Source organism: Peromyscus leucopus, chromosome 8a (assembly GCF_004664715.2).
Source record: "Peromyscus leucopus breed LL Stock chromosome 8a, UCI_PerLeu_2.1, whole genome shotgun sequence".
Classification (NCBI taxonomy): Eukaryota; Metazoa; Chordata; class Mammalia; order Rodentia; family Cricetidae; genus Peromyscus; species Peromyscus leucopus.
Genome location: NC_051085.1, coordinates 22,957,688 through 22,979,959, shown reverse-complemented (window position 1 = coordinate 22,979,959; position 22,272 = coordinate 22,957,688). Strand labels below are relative to the sequence as shown.

Here is a 22,272-nt window from a genome sequence, read left to right as displayed (position 1 = left end):
GGACCTCTAGGAAGAGCAGTCGGTGCTCTTAACCACTAAGCCATCTCTCCAGCAGTCCAACTGCCTTTGATGCAAAAGCAGAAAGCGGTTCCTTGAGCACACACCTGCAAAGTCAAAGCCCAGGTTGGGTTGGTTGGTCTATCCCAAGAAGGTGGTCCACCCAGGGAGGAAGTGGGGAGGGCGGCGAGGAGCCTAAGGGAGGGGTGGAGCCGGAGGAGGGCGGGGAGGAGCCTAAAGGAGGGGAGGAGCCGGAGGAGGGCGGGGAGGAGCCTAAGGGAGGGGAGTTGCCGCGGGCCACCCGATCAGGTGCACTCCAGCATGGCTTCGGCCTCTTCCGGCGGCGGGGCTGGGTTGTTGCGTTTCCTGCGGTTGGTCGGCCAGCTCAAGGTGAGCGAGCGGAAGCGGCCTGGCCGGGATGCGGCGGTTCGGGCTGTGGCTCTCTCCGCGCCGCCTCCCCTCGCTCGGCGGTGCGCGGTGCGCGGCCTGGATGTGCCGGGCAGGAGCTGGCGGGGCCCCAGCCGACGGCCCAGGCTGGACCCGGGACTGTGCACACTCCGAGCCCGGCGCCGCCAGCTCTGGCCCCGGCGCCTACTCCCCAGGCCCTGGGCGATGCAGCCGAGCTACGGCGGAAGGCAGAGTCGGGGGACCCTGCACATGTGCAGTGGAGACCTTCCCCTGTGGCAGTGACTTCCGGAAATGCCCGTTTCTGTAACAGTTTCAGCGTGCCCGGGTCCTCGCCTGGCGGAGGTTGTGCAGAGTCCCCAACGTTCCCTGATCACCGTTTCCCCGACCCTGTGACAATTGTTCGTGAAATTCTTTAGAAGCACAGAACTCCCAGGGAAAGTGCAGACTCGCATGATCATCAATCACATCATGATCTGAATTAAAGTCTTGAGTGGGGCAGAAATTCCTCTAAGTCTTCTGTGTCAGAATTGGGTAGTCTGTCACATGTTTATGTACAAAACATACTACTCTTTTCTTCTGTGAAATGGGTTTTTTTTTTGGATACCAAAAGCCCACTACTCTTGTAGTTAGGAAAAACAGGGCTTTGGCTTTGTATTTTTCCTAACTACAAAGTACTTGTTTTGAGAAGAGGTTGGTAGCTCAGGCTGGCAGCCTGAAACTCCGCCTATTGAATGCTGGGATTCCAGGCTTAACACCAGTTTTTCTTTCATGTTTAAAAGCTTTGTATTTGCCCCATAGTTATACTTCAGTAGCACAGAGTGATGACTGTTGGACTTTAGTATACTTGTGAACTGCATTTTGCTCACTCACTAGTTTGGATCACTATGGTTAGTTTAAATAAAGCATTAAAAAAAAAAGTAGGTTTGAAACCATGCCTTGGTGACTCTGGGCATTCCCTGGCATGCCCATTCATGACTTTCATGAAGAGCACCTGTTGGTTGTGCGGTGGTTTCCAGTGGTGGTATTTGTTTAATTCCTTATCTTCTTTATTAGAGAGTCCCACGGACAGGCTGGGTATACAGAAATGTGGAAAAGCCAGAAAGTGTGTCAGATCACATGTACCGGATGGCGGTTATGGCTATGGTGACCAGAGACGACCATCTGAACAAGGATCGGTAAGTTAATTTGAACACTGATGCTTGTGAAAGTCTCAGGACTCTGTGTGAGGACTACTTCTGTTGTCAACTACAGTAGGTTTTCTGTTGATAGAGTGTGCGTTGGTCTCAGTGGAAACAAATGAGAAGTTAGGGCCCTGAAGGTGAGCATGTATAAAATTATATCTTTGCATTAGTATTTATTTTGTTTTTGAACTAACTAGCTGCTTTTATGAATAGTGGTAGCCATTTGTGAGGCCATGCTGTTGAGGTTGTATGGCAGTAGATTAATAGATGCTATAAAGAGGCACCCCATTTAGTTAATCAGAAGCCTTTAAAATCAGAACCACAGGGCAAGAGTTTACGTAGAAGACAGCAAATGAATTGGCCTGGGCCTGATGTGGTTTCAATAAAAACCACAAAATAAGTTAGGGTAGGGAATTAGCCAGCTATTCATTCTAGTAGTAGGGGGAATCCTCTGCTCTAGGTTGGTCTTCCTGGCTTAGATGGGGGTTGAGTTGAGTTCTAAAGAGGCCTTGCCCGCAGAGAAGCTGGAATCAAAGCCCCAGTGGTTGGGAAGCAAAGTACTCTGGGAAAACAGAAGAAAGTCAGGTTGACCACAGCCAAGAGTTCCCTGGGGAGCCCCTATTGCTCTGCTGGTGGTGTGGGACATGGGGGAGTATTGGCAAAAAAGAAATAAGAAGCACAAAACAAAAGTGAAGTCAGTTTGAGATGACTCAGTCTGACATTTGTACTGGACTAGAAAGAAACTGGAGGCAGAGAAGCCTAGGAGGCTTCGAAGACTTCGTGGATTAGTAGGACTGAAAAACAGCCTGCCCTTCCCCTTCCGGGGCACTTACCTCATTACTTGCCCCTGTCGTTCTGATGGTTATTATCGTGGACTAATAGTCATAGCCATGTGTTAAATGACCAGTGTGGAGCAAGAACATGATTTATCAAATGTAATTCTTGTATCTCCTGTATGAAGTACTCCTCCACCCCCTTTTAGTGATGCTGGACATCAAACTCAGGGCCTTGTGAATGGTAGGCCAGTACTCTAGGAGCTGTATCTCCCCTGTTACTCATTTTGCATGATAAAATGAAGGGCGATGATAGGAAGCATTTAAATTAAGTAAGTAGTTTGGTAAACTTCCTGTAGCTAGTAAGGTCGGTAGCCAAATTCAGGGCCCTATCTGTTCAGCTGCGCCCATTATCCTATATATAGATCATTTTGGCACTAGGACATTGGAGGAAATGATTGATTCTAAGTTTTGTGTAAGTAAAACATCTCCTGGCTTTGCCGTTTGCCATTAGGAACTTCTTAAAGTGAGAATTATGAAATCAACCATTAAAAAAATTGAGTTTTCTCTATACTCTCAAGCATTGTGTTAAATATTCCTGAGCAGTTTTGATTCAGAACTAATGTAGGCTGGTAGAGCATAATTACTTTAGAAAATATTGTATTAAAATATTCTCTGAGTGGGGAAGTAAGAAAAAACACATGCTTAAGTTTAAAATTAGTATAGAAAAGAAACTTGTAGTGACTGTAATTTTGTGTAATTATTCACCATTTCTCACCTGGTCAGATGTATACGCCTAGCCCTGGTTCACGATATGGCAGAATGCATCGTTGGGGACATAGCACCAGCAGATAACATCCCCAAAGAAGAAAAACACAGACGAGAAGAGGTTGGTGCTGACCATTGGCTCTGCAAAGGACCGCGAGGAAAAGCTGTCGCTGAAGTGAAGAGAATTCACCAGCTATAAAGAAAGATGGGGAAGGTCGGAGAGGATGTGCTTAGAGTTTTAGGGCCAAGGTGTTACGATGGAGCGCATCCGATGATAGACAACTAGCTGGGTCTGTATAGAGTTTAGTACTTAGTGGCTCACGTTTGGTGGGAATAGCGAGGGAAGGTCTTCAAGAGAGTCTTGAAGTAATAGTCTTTTCTCAGCAAGGGTTTCTTGGCCAGCAAAGTTGTTTTAGCTTATTCTCAGCAACGTTTTATATAAGAATAGGGCTACATCCCTGCTCCAGCCTTGTTTGACACTGGAACAAATAGTCATGTTGGCGTCAGTTCTTGTTAGTGTGCGTGGAGAGATGGCATGGATTTCATAAGAATAGTACAAATAGCAGGGACGTAAGTCAGTTTGTGGAAATTATCCACCCCCCCAACACACACACACACTTAAACTGTTTGGAGAGAAATTCTCTAAATCACAAATATATTTAGTATTATAATTACTATTTAGTAAATTTTAAGTTAGTCCTTTAGAGGCTAGAAATTTAAAAGGTAAAAGAAAACATTTGCATTCATAGACATAAATAGCATTGATAAGCTATTAAATCAAGGTCAATGGATGCTCTAAACTCAGAGCGCAGGGCTACAAAGAGACATTTTTGAGGCAGAAACAGAAAAACACAGGAAGAAGGCTACCCTTATCCCTTCCTCCTTCCTCCCCTGCTCCTCGCTCTTTCATCCTTTAAAGCTGACGAGGTGATATTCAGTGCAATCATTATTGCAAATGACTGTTCGTGTAGGCCTTTGAGATTGGTCCTAAGTTATTTATTGAGGAAGACTTTACTGAGATGGTTTAATAGAGAAGGTGGGTTTAAGTGGCTATTTTCTGAGCTGATGGAGACTAGATCTAAGTAGCCAGTAGGGCTTTTGCCCACGTAGAAGCAAGAAGATCCCATACGGAAGTGAAGGTAATTTAAGTTCCAAGCCACCCTAAAATACAGGCATCTTGGGAATAGAATAAGGCTGTGTCCTCCATCCCCCTTCTTCCCAAAGGACAGGTCCAAAATATAGCCTGCGCATCATGACAGAAGGAAATATTTCTCAATATAGGTCCAGACTGTTGTGAAAAGAATTCTTGACAGAATCCATACAGAACGAAAGCAATCTGCTTAAATTCTCAGTTGTAGAAAGGAATCAGTATTTGAACCAGAGGATAATGGGTAATGAAGTGTCACCCGGGTTAAGAGGATGGAGAAAAAACTCCTCGTTCGTAAAGCCCGTTGGAGGATGTTGGTTTCATTTCTGCATAAATATGGACATTAGAGTGAAAAACCATGCTGAAGATGACTGGGGCCTTAGACTGAGGAGCAGGCATGGGGAGATATGACAGAAGAGAGATGCTGTCCCTCTGGAAGTGTGCAAGGATTTTCTCCACAGAAGAGCATGCCAGAAACTTCTAGAAAAGAACCACAGACACTGTAAAGGAACTGCAACCAATGCGGGAGGAGGAAGCCTATGACTCCTCAGACAGGATGGGTCCTGATTAGTGTGGCCCGAGGGAGGGTCACTAGGTGATGCTGTGTTCTTGTGTGCCCACCCCTGCTGATTCACAGAGGAATAAATGTCAGAGGCAGAAGGACCAGGGAAACATCTCAAGGAACATCAAGTTCTTGGCCGAGAGACCCAGGGCCTGGAGAGAGCTGGTGCGCCATTACCTTCCTGCTGCTGATCTGGGTTTGGGCACAGGAAGGTTGGGATTCCTTATACAGATGGTGTTTATGAACAAGATTTGGCTCTCTGAGACATGCATTAAGATAGTTAAATGAAGGCTCCTTGGCCTCAGGGGAAATGTGCATAATGTGAACCAGAAGCATCATTTGCACAGAAATTTCTTGACTGGCTGGCCAGGATTTAAGCTGAAGGAGGAGGGGGGGGGGCGGACACTACTTGATAAACTGGAAGGATATTCAATTTTAAGATGAAAGGCAGAAGGAGGGCATAGGAAACAGAACTTGGGAAGGGGGCCAAAAGCAACGCTTGTAGTCTAACCTTCTTCATCCACCATGATAACAATAACCTTTTATTATAACTCAAACTGGCCAGTGTTGCGTAACAGAGATCATGAGGATTAAGGAGCTGGACTTAGAGGCTGGGTGTAGCAGTGGCCAGCTATATTCTTTTGCAAAGAGAGAAGCTTGTTCAAATGGAGTGCAGAGTCATGTTATGTCCATATCTGTGAGGGGCAAAGTATCTAAAGAACTAGGTGAAATGGGCCTTTATTGTGTTTGGAAGGTAGAGAAAGTGAAAAAGTCAAAGCCGAGCATTTCTAGAGGACTCATGCTGAGTTTATGAGGACTGTGTGTGTGTGCATGCTCAGACCATACAACCCTCTTAGGAAGGTAGCATCCTGCAAATGAGGAAATTTCAAGACCAAAGGGCTAAGTGACTTGGTTAGGGATCTTCAGCTAGTTAAGGCTAAGCTAAGGTTTAAGACCAATCTGGATCTAGAATCTGAGTGAGCCACCACACCGCTCAGCCATGTCAGGGTGTGAAGGTCAGGCTTTGCCGGTGCTGGCCATGACACCGATACGTGAGCTTTGTGAGTCTGGTGAGAGCTGCCCTCAGTTCAGTGGAAGGAAATTCTTGGCTTAGTTTGCCAGCAAAGGAAGAAGCCTGGGGTATCGCCACTCAAAACTTATGACTGAATGCCAGAGTGAAAGTACAGAAATGAGGTCCTGGATCATGCCTAGGATCTTCAGTGAAGTCGCTATCATTTTTAAAGGGAGGCATGATGCTGTGGTATAAGCCATCAAACAAGGCATATTAACCAAGAGGTCGCAAAAATGTAATTCTCAGCTGGTGGTGTTATCGTGGAGGTCTTCTTTAGGTAACCAAATCTCCCAGGCCTTCCCCTCTCTCTACATGAAGAGCCACAGGCAATTAATAGCTGCTGAGGACAGAGGATCAGTCTTCTCCAGAGATGAGACCCTTGATAGGTGGCCCAATCCAAACAGTCAGCTCTAACATACACACACACACACACACACACACACACACACACACACACACACACACATACACACCTTAGATGGACTCAACAGGCTGTATTTATATATACTTGTGTGTACACCCATAATAATTTGAGAGGGAGTTGGGGAACGCAAGAGGGGTTGGGAGGGGGGAAGCAGAGAGATAGAAGTGATCCAGTACTTAACGTATGTAATCCTCAAAAAATGGTTTTAAAAAAAAGTATAATTCTCATTGTATAACAAGTTATATTGATACGTTTAGATCCAGAAAATTCTCAATTTTAAGAGGAAAGCAATGTATTTGTTGTGTTTTGTTTTTCAAAGGACACAGTAATTGTGAAGGAGCTTCTTAATAAGTCAGTATTAAGATCCCCAAAAAGCTAATTCAGTCTTGGGGTGCACGCATACAAACAAAGTATCTTGCAGGAGAGAGGCGAGGGCTGCGTTTTGTTCTGCCGTGTTCGGTGCTGGGCCCGTCAGCTAAGAAGAGGCAGTAAAAAGACTCCTGTTTGAAGCAAAGTGTTTAAGCATGTCCTCCAAGAGAACTGGACTTACATATACCTGTACACAAGTGTCTTCTGAGGAAAAGAAAAACAAGCAAGACACATGTATTTCTGGAATAGTATAGTCAAAAGCAATCTCTGTATGGAGACAGTTAATTTATAAATAGGAGTTTTCTCAAGGATATTGCTGAGATTTACAATAAAGAAACAAGAAGAAGGCATGTGTAAAATGCATTTTATGCCACTCAGAGTGGTGTGACGCGACAGCTGTGTGACTGAGCAGGCCACCCCAGATGGCAGTGCCACTTGTAAGAGCATAGTAAATACTGCTTGCTGTGGATGCACATGTATGCTATAAGCCATATTTCCTTCCAGTGTTTTATAAATATGTACACAAATACCCAGTTTCCTCTTCATTGCTTTTCTCTAATTCATTGTCTTATTTTATATAAGACCTTGCTATTGATGCTGAAGTTGATGCTTACAGCTTATTCTTTTCAAAGAGCTGAGCCTCTGGTTACCACCAGGTTGAGTGAGAGGTAAACAGGATGAGCTAATGAAGGAATATAAGGCCACTGAGAAGCCAGTTGCCCTTAAAAAATGTGCTATTTGGAAGAATGTTAGAATGATTGAAGCCAAGGAGGAGACTGGACGGAGGGTACCACAAGAGACTTAGAAGTATTTATAGAGTAAAGAACATCTTTTTATTCTCCCCTTTTATCCTCTCAGTCTCTTCTCTTCTCTTCTCTGGAGTTTGGATAACTCTCAAGCTTCTTGTGGTGACAATGGTGTCTTTAGACACTGCTGGACATATCATGAAAAGGCCCCGGAGTGGCCAGGCATGAGTTGCAAGGACAGCCCCTCAAACAGTGGCTGGGGACACAGTCGCTTTGAACTCACTGGTCATTGTCCTGCTGTTTGTCACTAGGTGTGACCATCAGAGGATAGGACAGCGCTTTTGGAAGGGCAGCCTCGAAGTCGTAAGGTCCTTTGGTGTAGGGAGGACAGTGTTCAGCAGTGTGTCCTGGGAATCTGTGAACCTCAAAAACAGTGGAACTTTTGTTATGTCAGTGACAATGATAGACTCTCTGTATGATGCTTTTAAGTTTTTGCAATAATGGAAATAAAAGAAAATGAATATAATACTTTAAGAAACCCTGGAACCTGTAAAGGCCAGCTTATTCTACTGGGAGTTGTTCTAAAGAATCTGAGTCTCTTGTTTGCCTTTTGTAGACTAGATATTGACTTCAGTGGAGGTGAATGTAATGGAATTAATGGCTTCATATTTCAGGAGGCTATGAAGCAGATAACCCAGCTGCTGCCAGAAAACCTCAAGAAGGAGCTCTATGAACTCTGGGAAGTGAGTATACATACGGGGCTGGCTTTTTATTTATTGTGATGGAATTTGTGTGGCTTATCCGTGCTCTAGTTGCATAGGTCATGTTAATAGTCTAATTTACTGTTGTTTTGTCTCCCAGCTGCTACAGACATTTCTTTGTGCTGGTAGACAGTTTTCTTTCTCATTGTTTTTATTTCTCTTACCACCGCAGGGCCAGGTACAGCTCTTAGAACACAGGGCCTGTATTTCTGCCTGCTTTGTCCATAGCCATGTACCCATACCTGATTCTAAGTGTTTGCATTCATGCTCATGTGTTGTTCACTTGTGTGTAGGCACATGTGTGTATGTGTGAGTGTGGAGGCCAAAGGTCAACCTCAGCAGTCATTCCTTAGGTGTCCTGTTTTGGAGGCAGGATCTCTCACTGACCACAGATCCTCCAGGGATTCACATGTCTCCCTACCGTCGTTACCCTGGGATTACAAACATGTGCTGCCTGGTTAGTTTTGTCACTTGGGTTCTGGAGTTGAATGAAGGTCCTCTTGCTTGCAAGATAAGCTCTTTACTGACTGAGCCATCCACCCAGCCCCCATTTCTAATTCTTAAAACATGTGACTGGCACCCTTCAAACAAGGTGGACAACAGCTGAAGTCGTCCTCTGGACTCCACATGGCTTTGGGGTAGTTCAGAACTGAGATTTAATACCAACATACCGAGTTGTAGTTCTGTGACCTTGGGTGCTGTCCTTTTACTAATCTGTTGCCCATCTGTAAAAGAACAGTGACGCCGGGTGGTGGCGGCGGCGGCGGAGACCGCCTTTGATCCCAGCACTCAGGAGCCAGAGGCTACAAAGTGAGTTTCAGGACAGCCGGAGCTGTTAGACAGAGAAACTCTGTCTCAGAAAACAAACAAATAAGAACAGAGTGAAATCAAGGTGAAAGGCAGAGCATGGACCCATCCAAGGCAAGGGCTCTCTCCTTGGGATCGCTTCTCACTGTGGGCGACAAGGCTGAGAGGAAAGGGCGGGAAGAGTGGGAAGTTAACAGAAAATGTTTTCTGTCCTTCTTTCTTTTTTCTAGTGTTTCTTCCATCCAGAGCACAATGCCTCTCCTTGATGGAGCCCCTCGACCTGCTCCCTTTCCTGCTCTTGGACAATCCCATCTTCATCCTTCCCACCTGCCCTGTGCCAGTTCTCCATCCCCATCACATCCCCCTCATTTCCCATCTAGCCCCCCTCATTTCCCATCACATCCCCCTCATTTCCCATCACATCCCCCTCATTTCCCATCACATCCCCCTCATTTCCCATCACATCCCCCTCATTTCCCATTCAATCCCTCTCCTCTGCCTCTGCCCTCAGAATCACATTGCACTTATCCGGGCCCCTACCCTGCTCTGCCTCTCCTATGAAGTCCCTTCCTACCACCGCCTGTGCTCAGTCAGATTGTCACTAGAAAACGGGACATGCCTGGGACCGAAACCTTGAACTTTGCCTAGCCACCCCGTGTTCTGCAGCATCAGGTCTGCTAGTGCCCTGTTGTTGAGGTGGTTTAGCCCAAATATGGAGTGTCTTCCACGTCTTTCAAGGCAGTGGGATATAGCGCAGTGGGCAGAGACTTGAACCTACACACCCACAGGCAAGTTACTTCCCTCTGGTTAGTCAGATTTTCTTCCAGGAAATGAGAATCCTGCAGGGAGGGCCACCTGCTCATCCACAGTGAAGAAGCCCAACCTACTTAGAAAACTAGGTTTTAAAAACCTTGGTCTGCTCTCCGTGTCTTTGTAAGCAGGATTGTACCTCAGCCGCCATGAGACTTTTAGAGTCAGTCCTTCATCCCTCATAGTGTGAAAGTGAATTTCTCTAATGGAGAAGTCTTCATACCTTTGACTGGTGAGTGCTGCCTTAGGCTCCCTCCCAGGGGCATTCTGTAGTATTAGTGTTCTAAAAGAAGGAAAGGCTGGAATCTGCTGAGAGACCGTGGGCCTTGAGTAATTACCTTGTGAGGAGAATTCCGCCTGCGATGGCATGCACAGCATCTAGTGTAGCTGATGCTTTCCTGTGTCCCACCTGGCCCATGGCCAGGACAAATCTCTTTCACCCGCCAGTCCTGCAGCCGCTTGGACCCAAGTAAACACACACAGGCTTATATTAATTAAAACTGCTCGGCCATTAGCTCAGGCCTACCACTGACTATCTCTTACATGTAAACTAACCCGTAATTCTTATTTATGTCCAGCCACGTGACTTGGTATCTCTTCTCAGTTCTGCCTTCACATCTTGCTTCCTCTGTGTCTGGCTGGCGACTCCTGACTCAGCCTTCCTGTTCCCAGAATCCTCCTCTCTGCTTATCCCACCTATACTATACTTCCTGCCTGGCTACTGGCCAATCAGCATTTTATTTATTAACCAATCAGAGCAACACATTCACAACATACAGAGCGATATTCACAGCCATCTAGCCTGGAGCTGCTGCAGAAGGTATCTGTAAACCAGGGTTTCTTTGGGGAATAGTGGTCCGTGTCTCAAAGCATGTACTTCCAAGTAGCATTTGGAGCATGCTCTGTAAGGTGGGGTAACAGTAGAGCAAGGCTGCACATCACACATTGCAGAGAAAAGAAGAGACATGAATTTATGGATTGGATTCCATCATCTCTTGAGGACAAAACACTCCCAGAATTTGGGAAGCTTTATAAGAATCTGCCTGCCTTTGCCTCTTACTTGTTCTAAACCCAGTGGCAGCATCTATAGAACTGTTTTAGTCACCAGCAACTGACTGAAAATTTTACTGAGAAAACTACAGTTTTAAAGTAGTATCTGAATTTTTGATTTGAGGAGATATGAAACACTTGATAACTCCCAAATAGGTAATGGTTTTTCCATCTTGGACATGTCATTGACTTGATGAAGCTGATCAAAGAGTACTGGTATCCTAGCACTCAGGGAGGCTCCCTCGTGGCCTCCACCTGTCATTTAGTGCTTGTGACCCTTGGCATTCCCTGCCTAATCTGGTCCCCATCCACCAGCTGCTGGGTGTCCTCTCCATGTTTGCCTCTGTGTCCCCCTATCCTGGGTTGGGGCTACATCATAACTCAATCACTTCTGCAGAGATCCTGTTTCCATATAAATCATCGTCATAGGTCACATTTAAGGTCCCAGGCAGACAGGAATTTTTCAACACAAAAGGAGACATAGTAATTGATGCGTAGCCAATGATGGTATATGGATTCCAGTATCCTACTGCTAGTGTCCACACCCTTGTTTCCTTATTTATTACCTATGTGACTTTGGGCAATTTAATTTCTCCATGCCTCCATTTCTTCATCTGTGAAATGGCAGTATATAGATGTGGGAATTAAAGTAATGAATGTAAAACACTTAGAACATTAGTGAGTTCCAGCCCCTGTCTCTAATCCATACACCCTATTTTGTCTGCCTTCAGTCCTGATGTAGGTTTAGGAAATTGGTACCGATAGAACTTAGGGTAATGCTAGGTGCATAGAAAAGACCAGTTGGTGGATATTGAAACGTGGTTACCACAGCTGTTCAGCATTAATCAATACCTGCCAGCCTAGAGGTTTAAGGGGGTTAGACTTCTGGATGATAATTTGTCTTTTACCGTCAAAGTGAAATTATTTTTCAGTAAACCAGGAGAAGTGTGTTCATTTTGTTTGTGTCTGGAAGCACCACAGAAAGCTGTGACTGTGGTGATACTCTGCTGTGCGAACATCACAGAGGCGCATCCACCGGCCACCTGCATTACGTTTTAGAGACTAGCCTTTGACTCACAAAGTGCATGTGGAGCCAGTGCTCCATGTTAAATGCCCTACTGCCCATCTGGGCATTCTCTTCTGCCTGAAGTTTTCTCTCAGTGATATCAGATGTCAATCCATTGGCAATGCAGTTGGGTTAACAAGTTCCCTTTTTATAATGTCCTCTCCTCTGTTCTCAGAGTTGAGTAGAGCAGTGGGAGGCTCCCGGGACTCAGAAGCAAAAGCCACCAGAAAGTCAGAGAAAGGATGGTATGAAAGGCAGACTTCATAGGTAGCCAATCCTCCCTCGCAGCCAACATTTCCGACTTTCCTACCCTATTTTCAAGACCTAGGATGGCCTTCTAGTCCTGCTGCTTAGGAAACCCTGGCCTGAGTCATTTGGTGATTTGTCTTTTCCAGACACACCTGCAGGTAGCAGAGTGGTGTGGGGATCCCCTCCCACCTTAGTGCCACGTTCCTGACCAGGCTCAGGCACTTCCCGTCGGCTCTGGTGTCTGTTGCTCCCCTCAAGCACCTGCCTTGTTACCTCTCTCTTTACTTTATAGCAGATCGTCATTTCTGTCCTGGTTTGTTTTAAATTAGGAGAGTAGAGGCTGCATAGGTGGGCATTTTTTTTAACCCTTGTATGAGCTTGTACATACATATTTGTGTGACTTTTTTGAAGCACATCTCCCCCTTTGCCACGTTTTTCTGCTTCCCCTCGTGACTAAAACAGGTAAAGACTTGTCCGTACTCCCCAACTCTGTTCTTTGAGGCTCACTGCAGTGTGACTGATGGTCCCACCTGTCACTACTTTTGCTGAAATCTCCCATGGCTTCTTTGTGACTCACTCCAACAAGTCCTCTTTGGCCTATGTGCTGCCATCTGGCACTTGGTGGCATGAGAAGAATTCTCTACTGCATCTCATCCCTCAGATCCCTTGTTCGTTCGTGTTCTCTCTCTCTCTCTCTCTCTCTCTCTCTCTCTCTCTCTCTCTCTCTCTCTCTCTCTCCCCCCTTCCTTCCTTTATTATTTATTTATCTCTGTGTGTGTGTGTGTGTGTTAGTAGTGGTGTATGTACGCCTGTTCGTGCATGTGCAGAGGCCAGAGGAGAATGCTGTGTGTCATGCTCTGTCACTCCTCACCTTATTCCCTTGAGACAGGGTCTCTCACTGACCTGGCAGCCAGTAGGCCCCAGACTTCCCCGTCTCCATTCTGCATCAGCACTGGGACTACAGACGTGGTGCATTCAGCCAGAGCCATGACATGCTTTTTATGTGAGTTCTTCTGGGGTTCAAGTTCAGATCCTACTGTGTGAGCAGCAAACACCTCTTATCCCCTGAGCCATCTCCCCAGCCTCTCGTTCCTGGTTTTCTCTGTACCTTTCTGGCTATTTCTTTGGAGTTTCAGCAAATGTTCCTCTTCCTTAGCCCATCTTCAGACCTTGTGTCCCGCCGTGGCACCGGGTTCATGGACTCTTTCCTCTCTGAAGCCCTGTTGGACTCACTCATCACCTGCTGCTTCTCCCTGTAACCTCTCAAAGAGTCTTTCTCTTATGCACCATACTTGAAAACAAGAGCCTAAAACACAGGCCCACCTGCATGTGCACAGGACTCCCAGCTTCTAAGGTCTATTACCATGCTCATTTGTTTTCCCTTTGTACTTTTAACAAAATCTTCTTGTGTGTGTGTGAAAAATGAATCATTCAAAGCCTTGCAAAACCAATGGATAGCATAATTAGTTGCTAGAAGGGTGATATCCCTGTAACTTTCACCCAGATCCATACTTGGAATTTGGTTCTTCACTCTAGATAACTGTGTGTGTGCCTGATCCAAAGGTATCTTCTCTGCACACTGCCCCCTGTGGTAACCACTACCCTGATTTTCATGGAAATCATTTGGATGCCATCTTCATCTTATCATTCATCTTTGGATCTTGTACTTTAATCTTGTGTATAATTTTTCAACTTAATTTCTCCTTCAGGTCTCTTTGACTCTATAGTCTCTCCCTTCATCCATTTCTTTTTCTTTCAAGTTATCTGTTGAGGATTCTAAACTATTTGGCCAGGAATGGAGTCAGAAAAGCCTGGGTTTGCCAGCTGCATACTCATTGTTGAGGTCTTCTGTTATTGGATACAGGTTGGCAGCTAATCACACTCGGGCTGGATCTTTTTGACAAAACTGTCGGTGGGTGTCGTGATCATTCAAGAGGTACATAGAGTCGCGGGAGGAGAATTCTGAGTGCTTGTGAGAAAACTCCAAGAACATAGGACGAGTTGTGTGATCTCGGTTTCTTTCAAAACACAGAATTGTTCTTGGAATGTGTTTTCTGCCCCATTCACGTGCAGCCAAAGGAGTGAGTTTACTTCAGATTGCTCATTACAACTGGCTATTGTTATTTGTTCATAGGCCTCTATGGAAAAACACGTTTTTGCCACGTGTGACCTGTCCTTATGATTGGACACTTTGCTCGGATGACTCAGTATAAATTGTCCGAGAGAAAAGTTGGCTGTTGCGTGAGACTTTAGTCCACCTCATTTATCGGCTCTGTTCTCCCAGGTCCTACCACCTCTAGAGCAGTGACAATATATAATAATTGCTTTTTCTTCATGCTTGTATCCTCTAAACCTCAGATGTTGCAGGAAGGTAGTATTCTAGTGTTTTTTATTTTGTAGCTTATGTATTTTTTGTGGTTGCCTTTCAACTCGTTGCTTGCAGTTCCTACAGGAAAGGTGAGAAGATCTGATTGAATGTGATGACTTCCTTGACAGCAGGAATGGCCTTGCATTAGCCTCGTGCCTAGCACATGCCACCCAGACTGTCCTTATGTCAACTCCTGAAGAGTTGGCTTGTTTGAGTCTAGTCTGTAGTTGAGTCTTCGGAAGGTCTCATAGAGCAATCTTCCCTAACTTCTTACATTTGACTCAGCTTCTCTGTAGGTTTTTATCCATAAAAATCAGTTTCCCTGGATATAAAGTCCCTAGCTCACAGTTTCTTTTCTTGAATAGCTTTAAGTGTATTTCTCTCATTTTCTGCTAACATAAAACATTTCTGTCAAAGTCTAATCCTCATTTTCTTCTCGTTCTATGCCAGAGTCTAATTCTTATATAGGAGTCCAAGGAATTTCTTTTCTGTCTGGTAATTTTTATCAGAATATATCTTTGTATTGATTATCCTGAGTTAATTTCCTTGGGTATTTAGTCTGCTTTCAGCATACTTTAGGGGGAAAAAAGTAATGGCAAATAAGTTTTATTGATGTCCAATTTTTCTTTCTTTTTTCTTCTTCTAATCCTATATGATTCTGTCCTTTTTTTGCCAACTGCCAATGTTCGTCAACGTCTCCGAAACCCTTTGCATCTTAATTTTGAAACTGTTCATTTTTAAACTCCATTTTTGTTTTTATTTCCGTTAGACACACTTACCATGCTCGGTTGCTCTGCAATTGCACATTGCTTAGATTTCTTTCTGAAATAACCCTTTTCTCTAGGTTGTTCTTTAATGTCACATTGTGTGTGTGTGTGTCTGTCCATCCGTCCGTCTGTCTTTTAGTTCTTTGGGGGCAGTTCCTGGTAGTTGATCTATTTTTAAATCTGAGAGTGTCTCTCTGATGTGAATGTGGGGTGTGTTACTTCCTATTCTGTCGTCTAAGTTTGTGTGGGATCTGATCACTGTGCTTTTCTGTTGCTCAGCTTCATTTGAAATCATATTTCCTGAACTTTTGGAAGGAAGTATAGTTCAGATCTCCCTCCTTAGGGTAATTGTTGTTGTTGTTGGTGGTGGTGTATGGGTTGTGTGTGTTTTCATGTAATGTGTGGAAATATGGAGACTTGTTTTAGGGACTTCCCAACTATGTTTCCCTTTCCCATTTTTATCTAGGTCTTTTCTTTTTTCATCTTGATGGTTTTTACCATCAAGTTTTGATTTCTCTTGCTAGCATGGGTCCCTGTCCTGGCAGGGTGACCTAAAGGTGAGACAGGGGAGTATCTTAGGGTTGGACTGTCCTGTGTAAGCCCATGGTGCTCATCTACTGTTAGGGTGCACAGAATCTTGCCCAGTGTCTGTCTGCAAACTTAAGGCTTATGATGGACACCCGTTGCCTGGTTTGATCCTCTTTTGTACTGCGATGCTTTCTTCAGACAGATGCTGGCTTTAATTCGTGGCTCGTGGGTGCAGGTGGGCTGTCTCACTTACGTATAGTTTTATTTTATTCATGGCACTTCGTCATTAACAGTTCTCAAATCCTTCCACATTTTCCTCTCCTGGCTGCCATGATTGTAGGCCAGACTGTGATGTTTTTGCTGCTTCCGGTTTAACTGCTGTCCATGCTGCATGTTAGAGTGATCTTTCCGAACATCAGATCTGAGTATACCTCTTCCTGTTGGAACCCCTCCTTGATGTCTGTGATGCACCGGAAGCTGAGTCTGCATACAGGAAGCCCAGACCCTGCAGGCACAGACCCCTGCTTCATCCTTAGCCTCTTCTCTTTCCTCCTCCGTCGCGGGGTTCTCAGCGGTTGTTAGCAACCGCTCTCAGTAATTCTTTAAATGTCAGAATACCTCTCATCCGGGGAGCTTGGTCTGGAGTGTTCTTTGTCCAACTCTGCCTTTAAAAATATATTAATTTATTTATTGTCCATGTGCATGTGTGCACACGCATGTGTGACACAGCACATATGTGAAGGTCAGAGAGCAACTTATGGTTGTCGGTTTATTCTTTTCACCATTTGTGTTCCAGTGATCCAATTCAGGTCATCAGGCCTAGTGGCAAGCACCTTTACCTGCTGACTGCTGGGGCATCTCACCAAGCCCCTGCCTTTTTACTGAAAGATAAAATCAGAGAATGCCTTTACAATGAATTATTTAAGGGAAAAATCCAACAAATTGCTTATCTTTTAAAAATACTCTGTAAATGCATTAGGATTCTCTGTGCAATCTGTTGCATTGGTTTGCTTCCTGTTTTATGTGATAAACACCACGAGCAAGAGCAAGTTGGGGAAGACAGCGTTTATTTGGCTTAACATGTTCTAGTAATAGTTCATCACCGAGGGAAGTCAGGATGATAATGGCTGCTAGAGCAGAGGCAGGAACCACAGAGGAACACTGCTTACTGACTGGATTGCTCTGCTTCCTTGTGCAGCCCAGGACCATCCATCTGCCCAGGGGTGGCACCGCCCTCAGCGGGACTGGGCCCCCTCACATCCATCATTAATAAAGAAAATGCCCCAACAGACATGCCCACAGGCCATGCTCATGGAGTCCTTCTTCCCAGGTGGCCCTAGTTTTGTGTCAAGCTGATAAAAACTGGCCAGCACAATAATGTACTATATTTCCTAACACTCTTAAAGTTTTTTTTTTTTTTTCCCTCACTTTGAGCAGAAAAGAAATCCTACTTTGGTTGGCTTGGAGTCTTCAGTTTCCTTTGGCTAAACCATGAACTTGAATTTATTTAATATAACTATATAACTATGAATATGAATGAACGCTTAAGTAAAATGTAATTTTTTAAAAGTGCCTCTGAGATAAAGCAATATAGATTAGGCTTCATGTTTAAATGATCCCCCAGGTGTAAAATTCAGCTCCTACCAAATTCAAATGGCTGCCTTTATGAGAATCAGGCTTTGAATACAGCCGAAGAAACCTTTCAGCGATTTGTATCATGTCCTCACTGCCAAGAAAGCATGGCAGGCTTATTATCTGAACACAGCTGGGTGGAATTACAAATGAGAATTCTTCAGGAAACCAGTTGGGAATACTTGGGTCTTAATAGAAGAGTGTTCTGTGCAGCGTTACTTGGAACTTGCTGCAGGTGATACGTTCTGCTCTGAGAAGGAAGCCCCCTGGAACTTCCTGTGTCACTCAGGAGGGGAGGGACAGTGGGAAGAGAAAAGGTAAAAATGCTCCTCCCCTCCCGCCACATTCACGTCTCCTGCCACCCACACACACATACAGCAGCGTGTAAAATTCCTAGATGCTTTCTAATGTCCCTAGTAGTTACAACCCAGAGGGACTTAACTAATTAATTACTCGAGGTGGATCACAAGGACAAAGATTTCCAGGTAAACTTGTAATGAAAAGTAATTAGCAAAGCTGTTCATTAGCTTAGAGGAAGGGGTAGTCTGAGGTGAAATGAGGAGAGATTGCAAACTTTGAGAAGTCTAAGATTTAAAAAAAAGTCTTGAGGTTAACTAGAGCTAATCTACTCAACTCAAGTGGACCAAAGGGTCTGGTCTTAGGGCTGGGGAGATAGTGCAGATTGTAATGTGCTTATGAGGACTTGAGTTTGATCCCCACAGCATATGTTAGAGAAAAGCGGGGGAGGGAGGGATGGAGGGACGGAGGGAGGGAGGGAAGGGACGAAGGGTGGGTGGGAGAGGAATGGAGGGCAGGCAGGCAGACTAAAAGCAAGTATAGAGGAATATGCATGCAATCTCAAGTCCACAGAGGCAGATCCCTGGGACTCACTGGCCTTCTAGCCTACACAGCAAACCACAGGCTGATGAGAGATCCTGTCTCTGTCTCAAACAAAAGGGATGGCAATTGGAAACATTATCTGCACGCACGTAGACACACATACACATACATTTTTTAAAAAGAATGTTGATCTTGAAACCAAGACAGGAAGAGAAGAATTTGGAAGTGTTTATGACGTGTTCATCTTAGAGACTTCCAGTGCGTTGGGTGGCATTTGTGGAGTGTTTTATCTTGCATGGAGTCATGGAATCCTAGTGCTAAACTGTGCCCTGAAGTCAAGAGTCTCTTCTTATCTGTACACAGGGGAGAAATGCGGTTGGTGCTGAGTATTCATTCCCTACGCTGTGATTCTGACTCCAGGTACCCAAATAGGAAATTCCCTAGAATCCCCAGCCAGGCAGCCTAACCGTGCCCTTTACATGTCCCTTTCCTTAGGAGTATGAGACCCAATCCAGTGCAGAAGCCAGATTCGTGAAGCAGCTGGACCAGTGTGAGATGATCCTTCAGGCATCAGAATATGAAGACATGGAGAACAAACCCGGGAGGCTTCAAGACTTCTATGATTCCACAGCAGGTATTCACGCTTGTAAGCATTGTTGGTTGGTTGGTTGGTTGGTTGGTTTAGTTAGGCGTAATTTTAGTGTGAGGACTGATGGTCTGTTACTGAGCCCCATGGTGGTTCTCTCTTCTGATCTTTCAAGTAGAACATCTGAAAAGAAAATGGTAATGGCGGGATGGCTAGTTGAGATGCCACTCAGGGACACTGCCACTTCGAGCACCATGTTCACATTCTGCTTCTGCCGCCTGCCAGATATCTTAATATCTGATGTCTTGATAGCTCTTGATATCTCCGAGCCTGTGCCTCATCTGAACAATAGGAACCAAAACTCCTTTCTGAAGTCAGTCCTAAATTGGTTGTCAGCGGGAGAGAAGACCTGTAAAGGGGCTCGGATCTGTTAGGGCTTTAGAGTTGTAAGACTGGGGCAGAAATAGTGAGTGACTTAAAATAGGTCTTCCGCCTCCTCCCACCAGGTGGATGTCTCCCTCATGTTAGCACCTCACAGCACAGCCCTGGACTCATGATGCGTGGGTTTGAATCTCCCGTATGCCATATATAACTGTAAATCTCTAATAAACCCCTTAGGCCCTCTGAATCTTTGTTTCCTTTTCTGTATAATGGAGATACTTGAGCCTGCTGTTGTACGTGCTCCTAATCCCTACCGCTCAGGAGGTGGGTGCCGAGGGCTTGACTTGGAGGATAGGCTCAGCCTAATAGTTAGACTCTATTTTCAGAAACAAGAGCCGGGGAGGTAGTTCAGTAGTGGAGCATTTGCCTGGCATGTGTAAAGCCCTAGATTTAATCATTCAGTCTAGTGTGGGGACATGAATAGGACCTACATGACGGGCTTGTGTGAGGATGCAGGAGGACATCATGTGGCCCGCCTGGTGCAGCACCTGCACTGTTCACTGTCTTTATTTTGATCGTTTACAAGGCAAGCATCCATTCCAACTGTGTGAGAACAAGGAGCTACAACCACTGTTAGAGATGGATGTTCAGTGGCTGCTTCAGCTATGACTCCCCATCCCTTTCCTGGGAGCCCTGTACGATCAGCCCAGTCTCTGTTTCCCCCGAGAGTGCTGCAAAGGCTGGCCTTGCTCTGACCTGCCATAACCTTTGTGTGGCCTCACCAAACCCATGGAAGTCCTGGCTCACAGACTAATACCCCAAGTCCTATTTGCACGAGAACGAAGCAGTTGCCGGTCTCTTTTTTTCTCTTTTTCCACCTCCGTTTCCTCTGCTTTAGACGGGGCTCTCTGTTTACACTGGCCTGTTACTGTGACCTCCCTTGTAGATACGGGCGTCATCGGCTCCTCTTTTGGAGGGTGGGGCAGGAAGGGGTGGAGTAGGGATCAAACTTGGGACCTTGTGCATGCCAGGTAACTGTTCTACCCCAGAGCTGTGCCCCTAGGCTGATAACTTCCTTTTGAAAAACACATGGCTTTCCTCTTTCTAAAACAAAATCCTGACACTTTTGACTGACCGAAAATGCCCTAGGACCTACTGCTACCCGTGTTTCGGGCGTCCTTTCCTAGTCTTCCCTGTGAGAATTCACGGTTCCCTTTTTGCTCAGTCTACACTTGGTCTCGGTTTGGTACAGCTTTGCAGTCTCCTTCCGGCTCTCGCCTTCTGTTAGCTTCAGTGACTGTAACAAAACACTGGAAGGTGGTGGGAGGTGAAACTTGAGAAATGGCTTTGGAGCCAAGTTTCTGAGGGACTCGTGGGTCATGTGTAGTCAGTACTGGTTAGCTGGCCAACTCTGCTAGGTATCTGTAATGATTTATAATAGATGAGGGTGTGGTTACTGTCCTGAGTGGAAGCCTGGGGGGGGGGGGACGGGGGACACGGGACTGAGGAGCAGGGACAATGGCAGACATCAGCTACTGGAGATGTTAACCAGAGGGACATTTATACTCTTTGTGCCCTGGTCTTCCTGCAGACCATTTTCTTTTTCGAGACAGTTTCTGTGTGTAGTCGTGACTGTCCTGGAACTCTGGTCTGTAGACCAGGTTGACCTCGAACTCAGAGATCCTTTGCCTCCTTAGTGCTGGGATTAAAGGCGTGCACCAGCTCCACCCAGCAGACCATTTTCTATGTAGGTACTGGGTCCTCTTAATTCATTTCAGTTTTGGAAGAAAGAGATGGATCTGCCCTCTGGGCTCTCACTCCCGCGCTTCCCCTGTGTCCCTGGGAGAGGCACTCAGGGGCCGCCTGGCACTCTTCCTTCCAGTTCTGCCTAACCGATGATTCTTTGCTTGATTCTCATCCTTGCACCCTGGCTGAAGTGGTCTCCTTTACCCTTTCCGGGGACCCAGAATCTCTTGCTCTCAGGTATAGCCGAGTCCGTAGAAGAGAGCCCCTGATAGCCATGGGGTCAAATGGAAGAAATGGTGTCTTTTTCCCCCCAGGAAAATTCAGTCACCCTGAGATCGTCCAGCTTGTTTCTGAACTGGAGGCGGAGAGGAATGCCAGCATGCTCACAGCGGCCGCAGAGCCGGGCTCCTGAGCGCGTCTCCCTGTTCTGCCCCACCGCTTCCTCGTCTGCTTCATGGGAACGTGTTTGTCTACCATCGGTCTGAGGATTTCCCAAGGTGGGAGTCTGTTTTCTATTGCCTGGACTTGAACAAGAATTGTGATAGAATCCAGGTGAAGCTACCAAACCGGAAGTGGTCAGGACGATGCCATGGATGAAGACTCGGGAGGAGGATGCCTCTTCTGTGAATGAAATAAATGTTAAACACTCCAAACTTTGGCTTCTGTTTTGGATGTCTTCACTTACCTTATTCGGGCTTGCTTGTTGGCCCGTGTTCTTGACGAGCAGATTCATTGGCAGGTAGAACATTTAATTATAATCACTTTTGAGAACAGATTATTCTTTGGGTCCAGCAGTGAGTTGCTCCTGTGTTCTCACCCAGGCGTGATTCTCTTCCCACACGGTCCCTTTCTGGAGGCCAGGTTTCACTCTGGCTGGTCCAGGCTCTCCTAGATCTCCTCCTTCCCAAGTAACTAGCATTATAGGCATGTCGCATCTGCCCTCTTTTCCAGTGCTTTATCATCTGAGGATGTAAATTAGGGCATAATATTTCCAATGCCCAGTGTGTGTCCTCCCCTTTTCTCTTTATGATGTAATATCTTGGTTATAATAACAAGTTATGAATGGGTGACAGAGTGTTGCTGGAGTCAATGCCTCAAAAGTAGGTATCCACCTGCCAACTTCCTATCTCCCTTTACTTCTCTTTGGTGGGAATAATAATCCCTTCCACATGCCTTTAGTTGTGTACGCCATCAAAAAGTGTGGAAAAGATGGCTGTCCATGCAAACCTACTTG

The 22,272-nt window shown here is 45.6% G+C and overlaps 1 protein-coding gene across 1 annotated transcript; it reads left to right on the top strand.

Moving 5' to 3' along the window:
• Positions 1 to 256: 256 nt before the first annotated feature.
• On the top strand, positions 257 to 21,691 carry Hddc2 (HD domain containing 2). Its single transcript, XM_028868339.2, has 6 exons — positions 257 to 387; positions 1,459 to 1,580; positions 3,146 to 3,248; positions 8,122 to 8,190; positions 18,821 to 18,959; positions 21,353 to 21,691. The coding sequence occupies exons 1-6, from the start codon at positions 319 to 321 to the stop codon at positions 21,448 to 21,450; spliced, it is 600 nt and encodes a 199-aa protein (XP_028724172.1). The 5' UTR covers positions 257 to 318; the 3' UTR covers positions 21,451 to 21,691.
• Positions 21,692 to 22,272: the final 581 nt, after the last annotated feature.

Coding starts and splice junctions, on each gene's coding strand:
- Hddc2 (XM_028868339.2), top strand. CDS start 319: ATGGCTTCGGCCTCTTCCGGCGGCGGGGCTGGGTTGTTGCGTTTCCTG. Junction 3,249..8,121: donor AAAAACACAGACGAGAAGAG/GTTGGTGCTGAC, acceptor TTCATATTTCAG/GAGGCTATGAAGCAGATAAC. Junction 8,191..18,820: donor AGCTCTATGAACTCTGGGAA/GTGAGTATACAT, acceptor CCCTTTCCTTAG/GAGTATGAGACCCAATCCAG.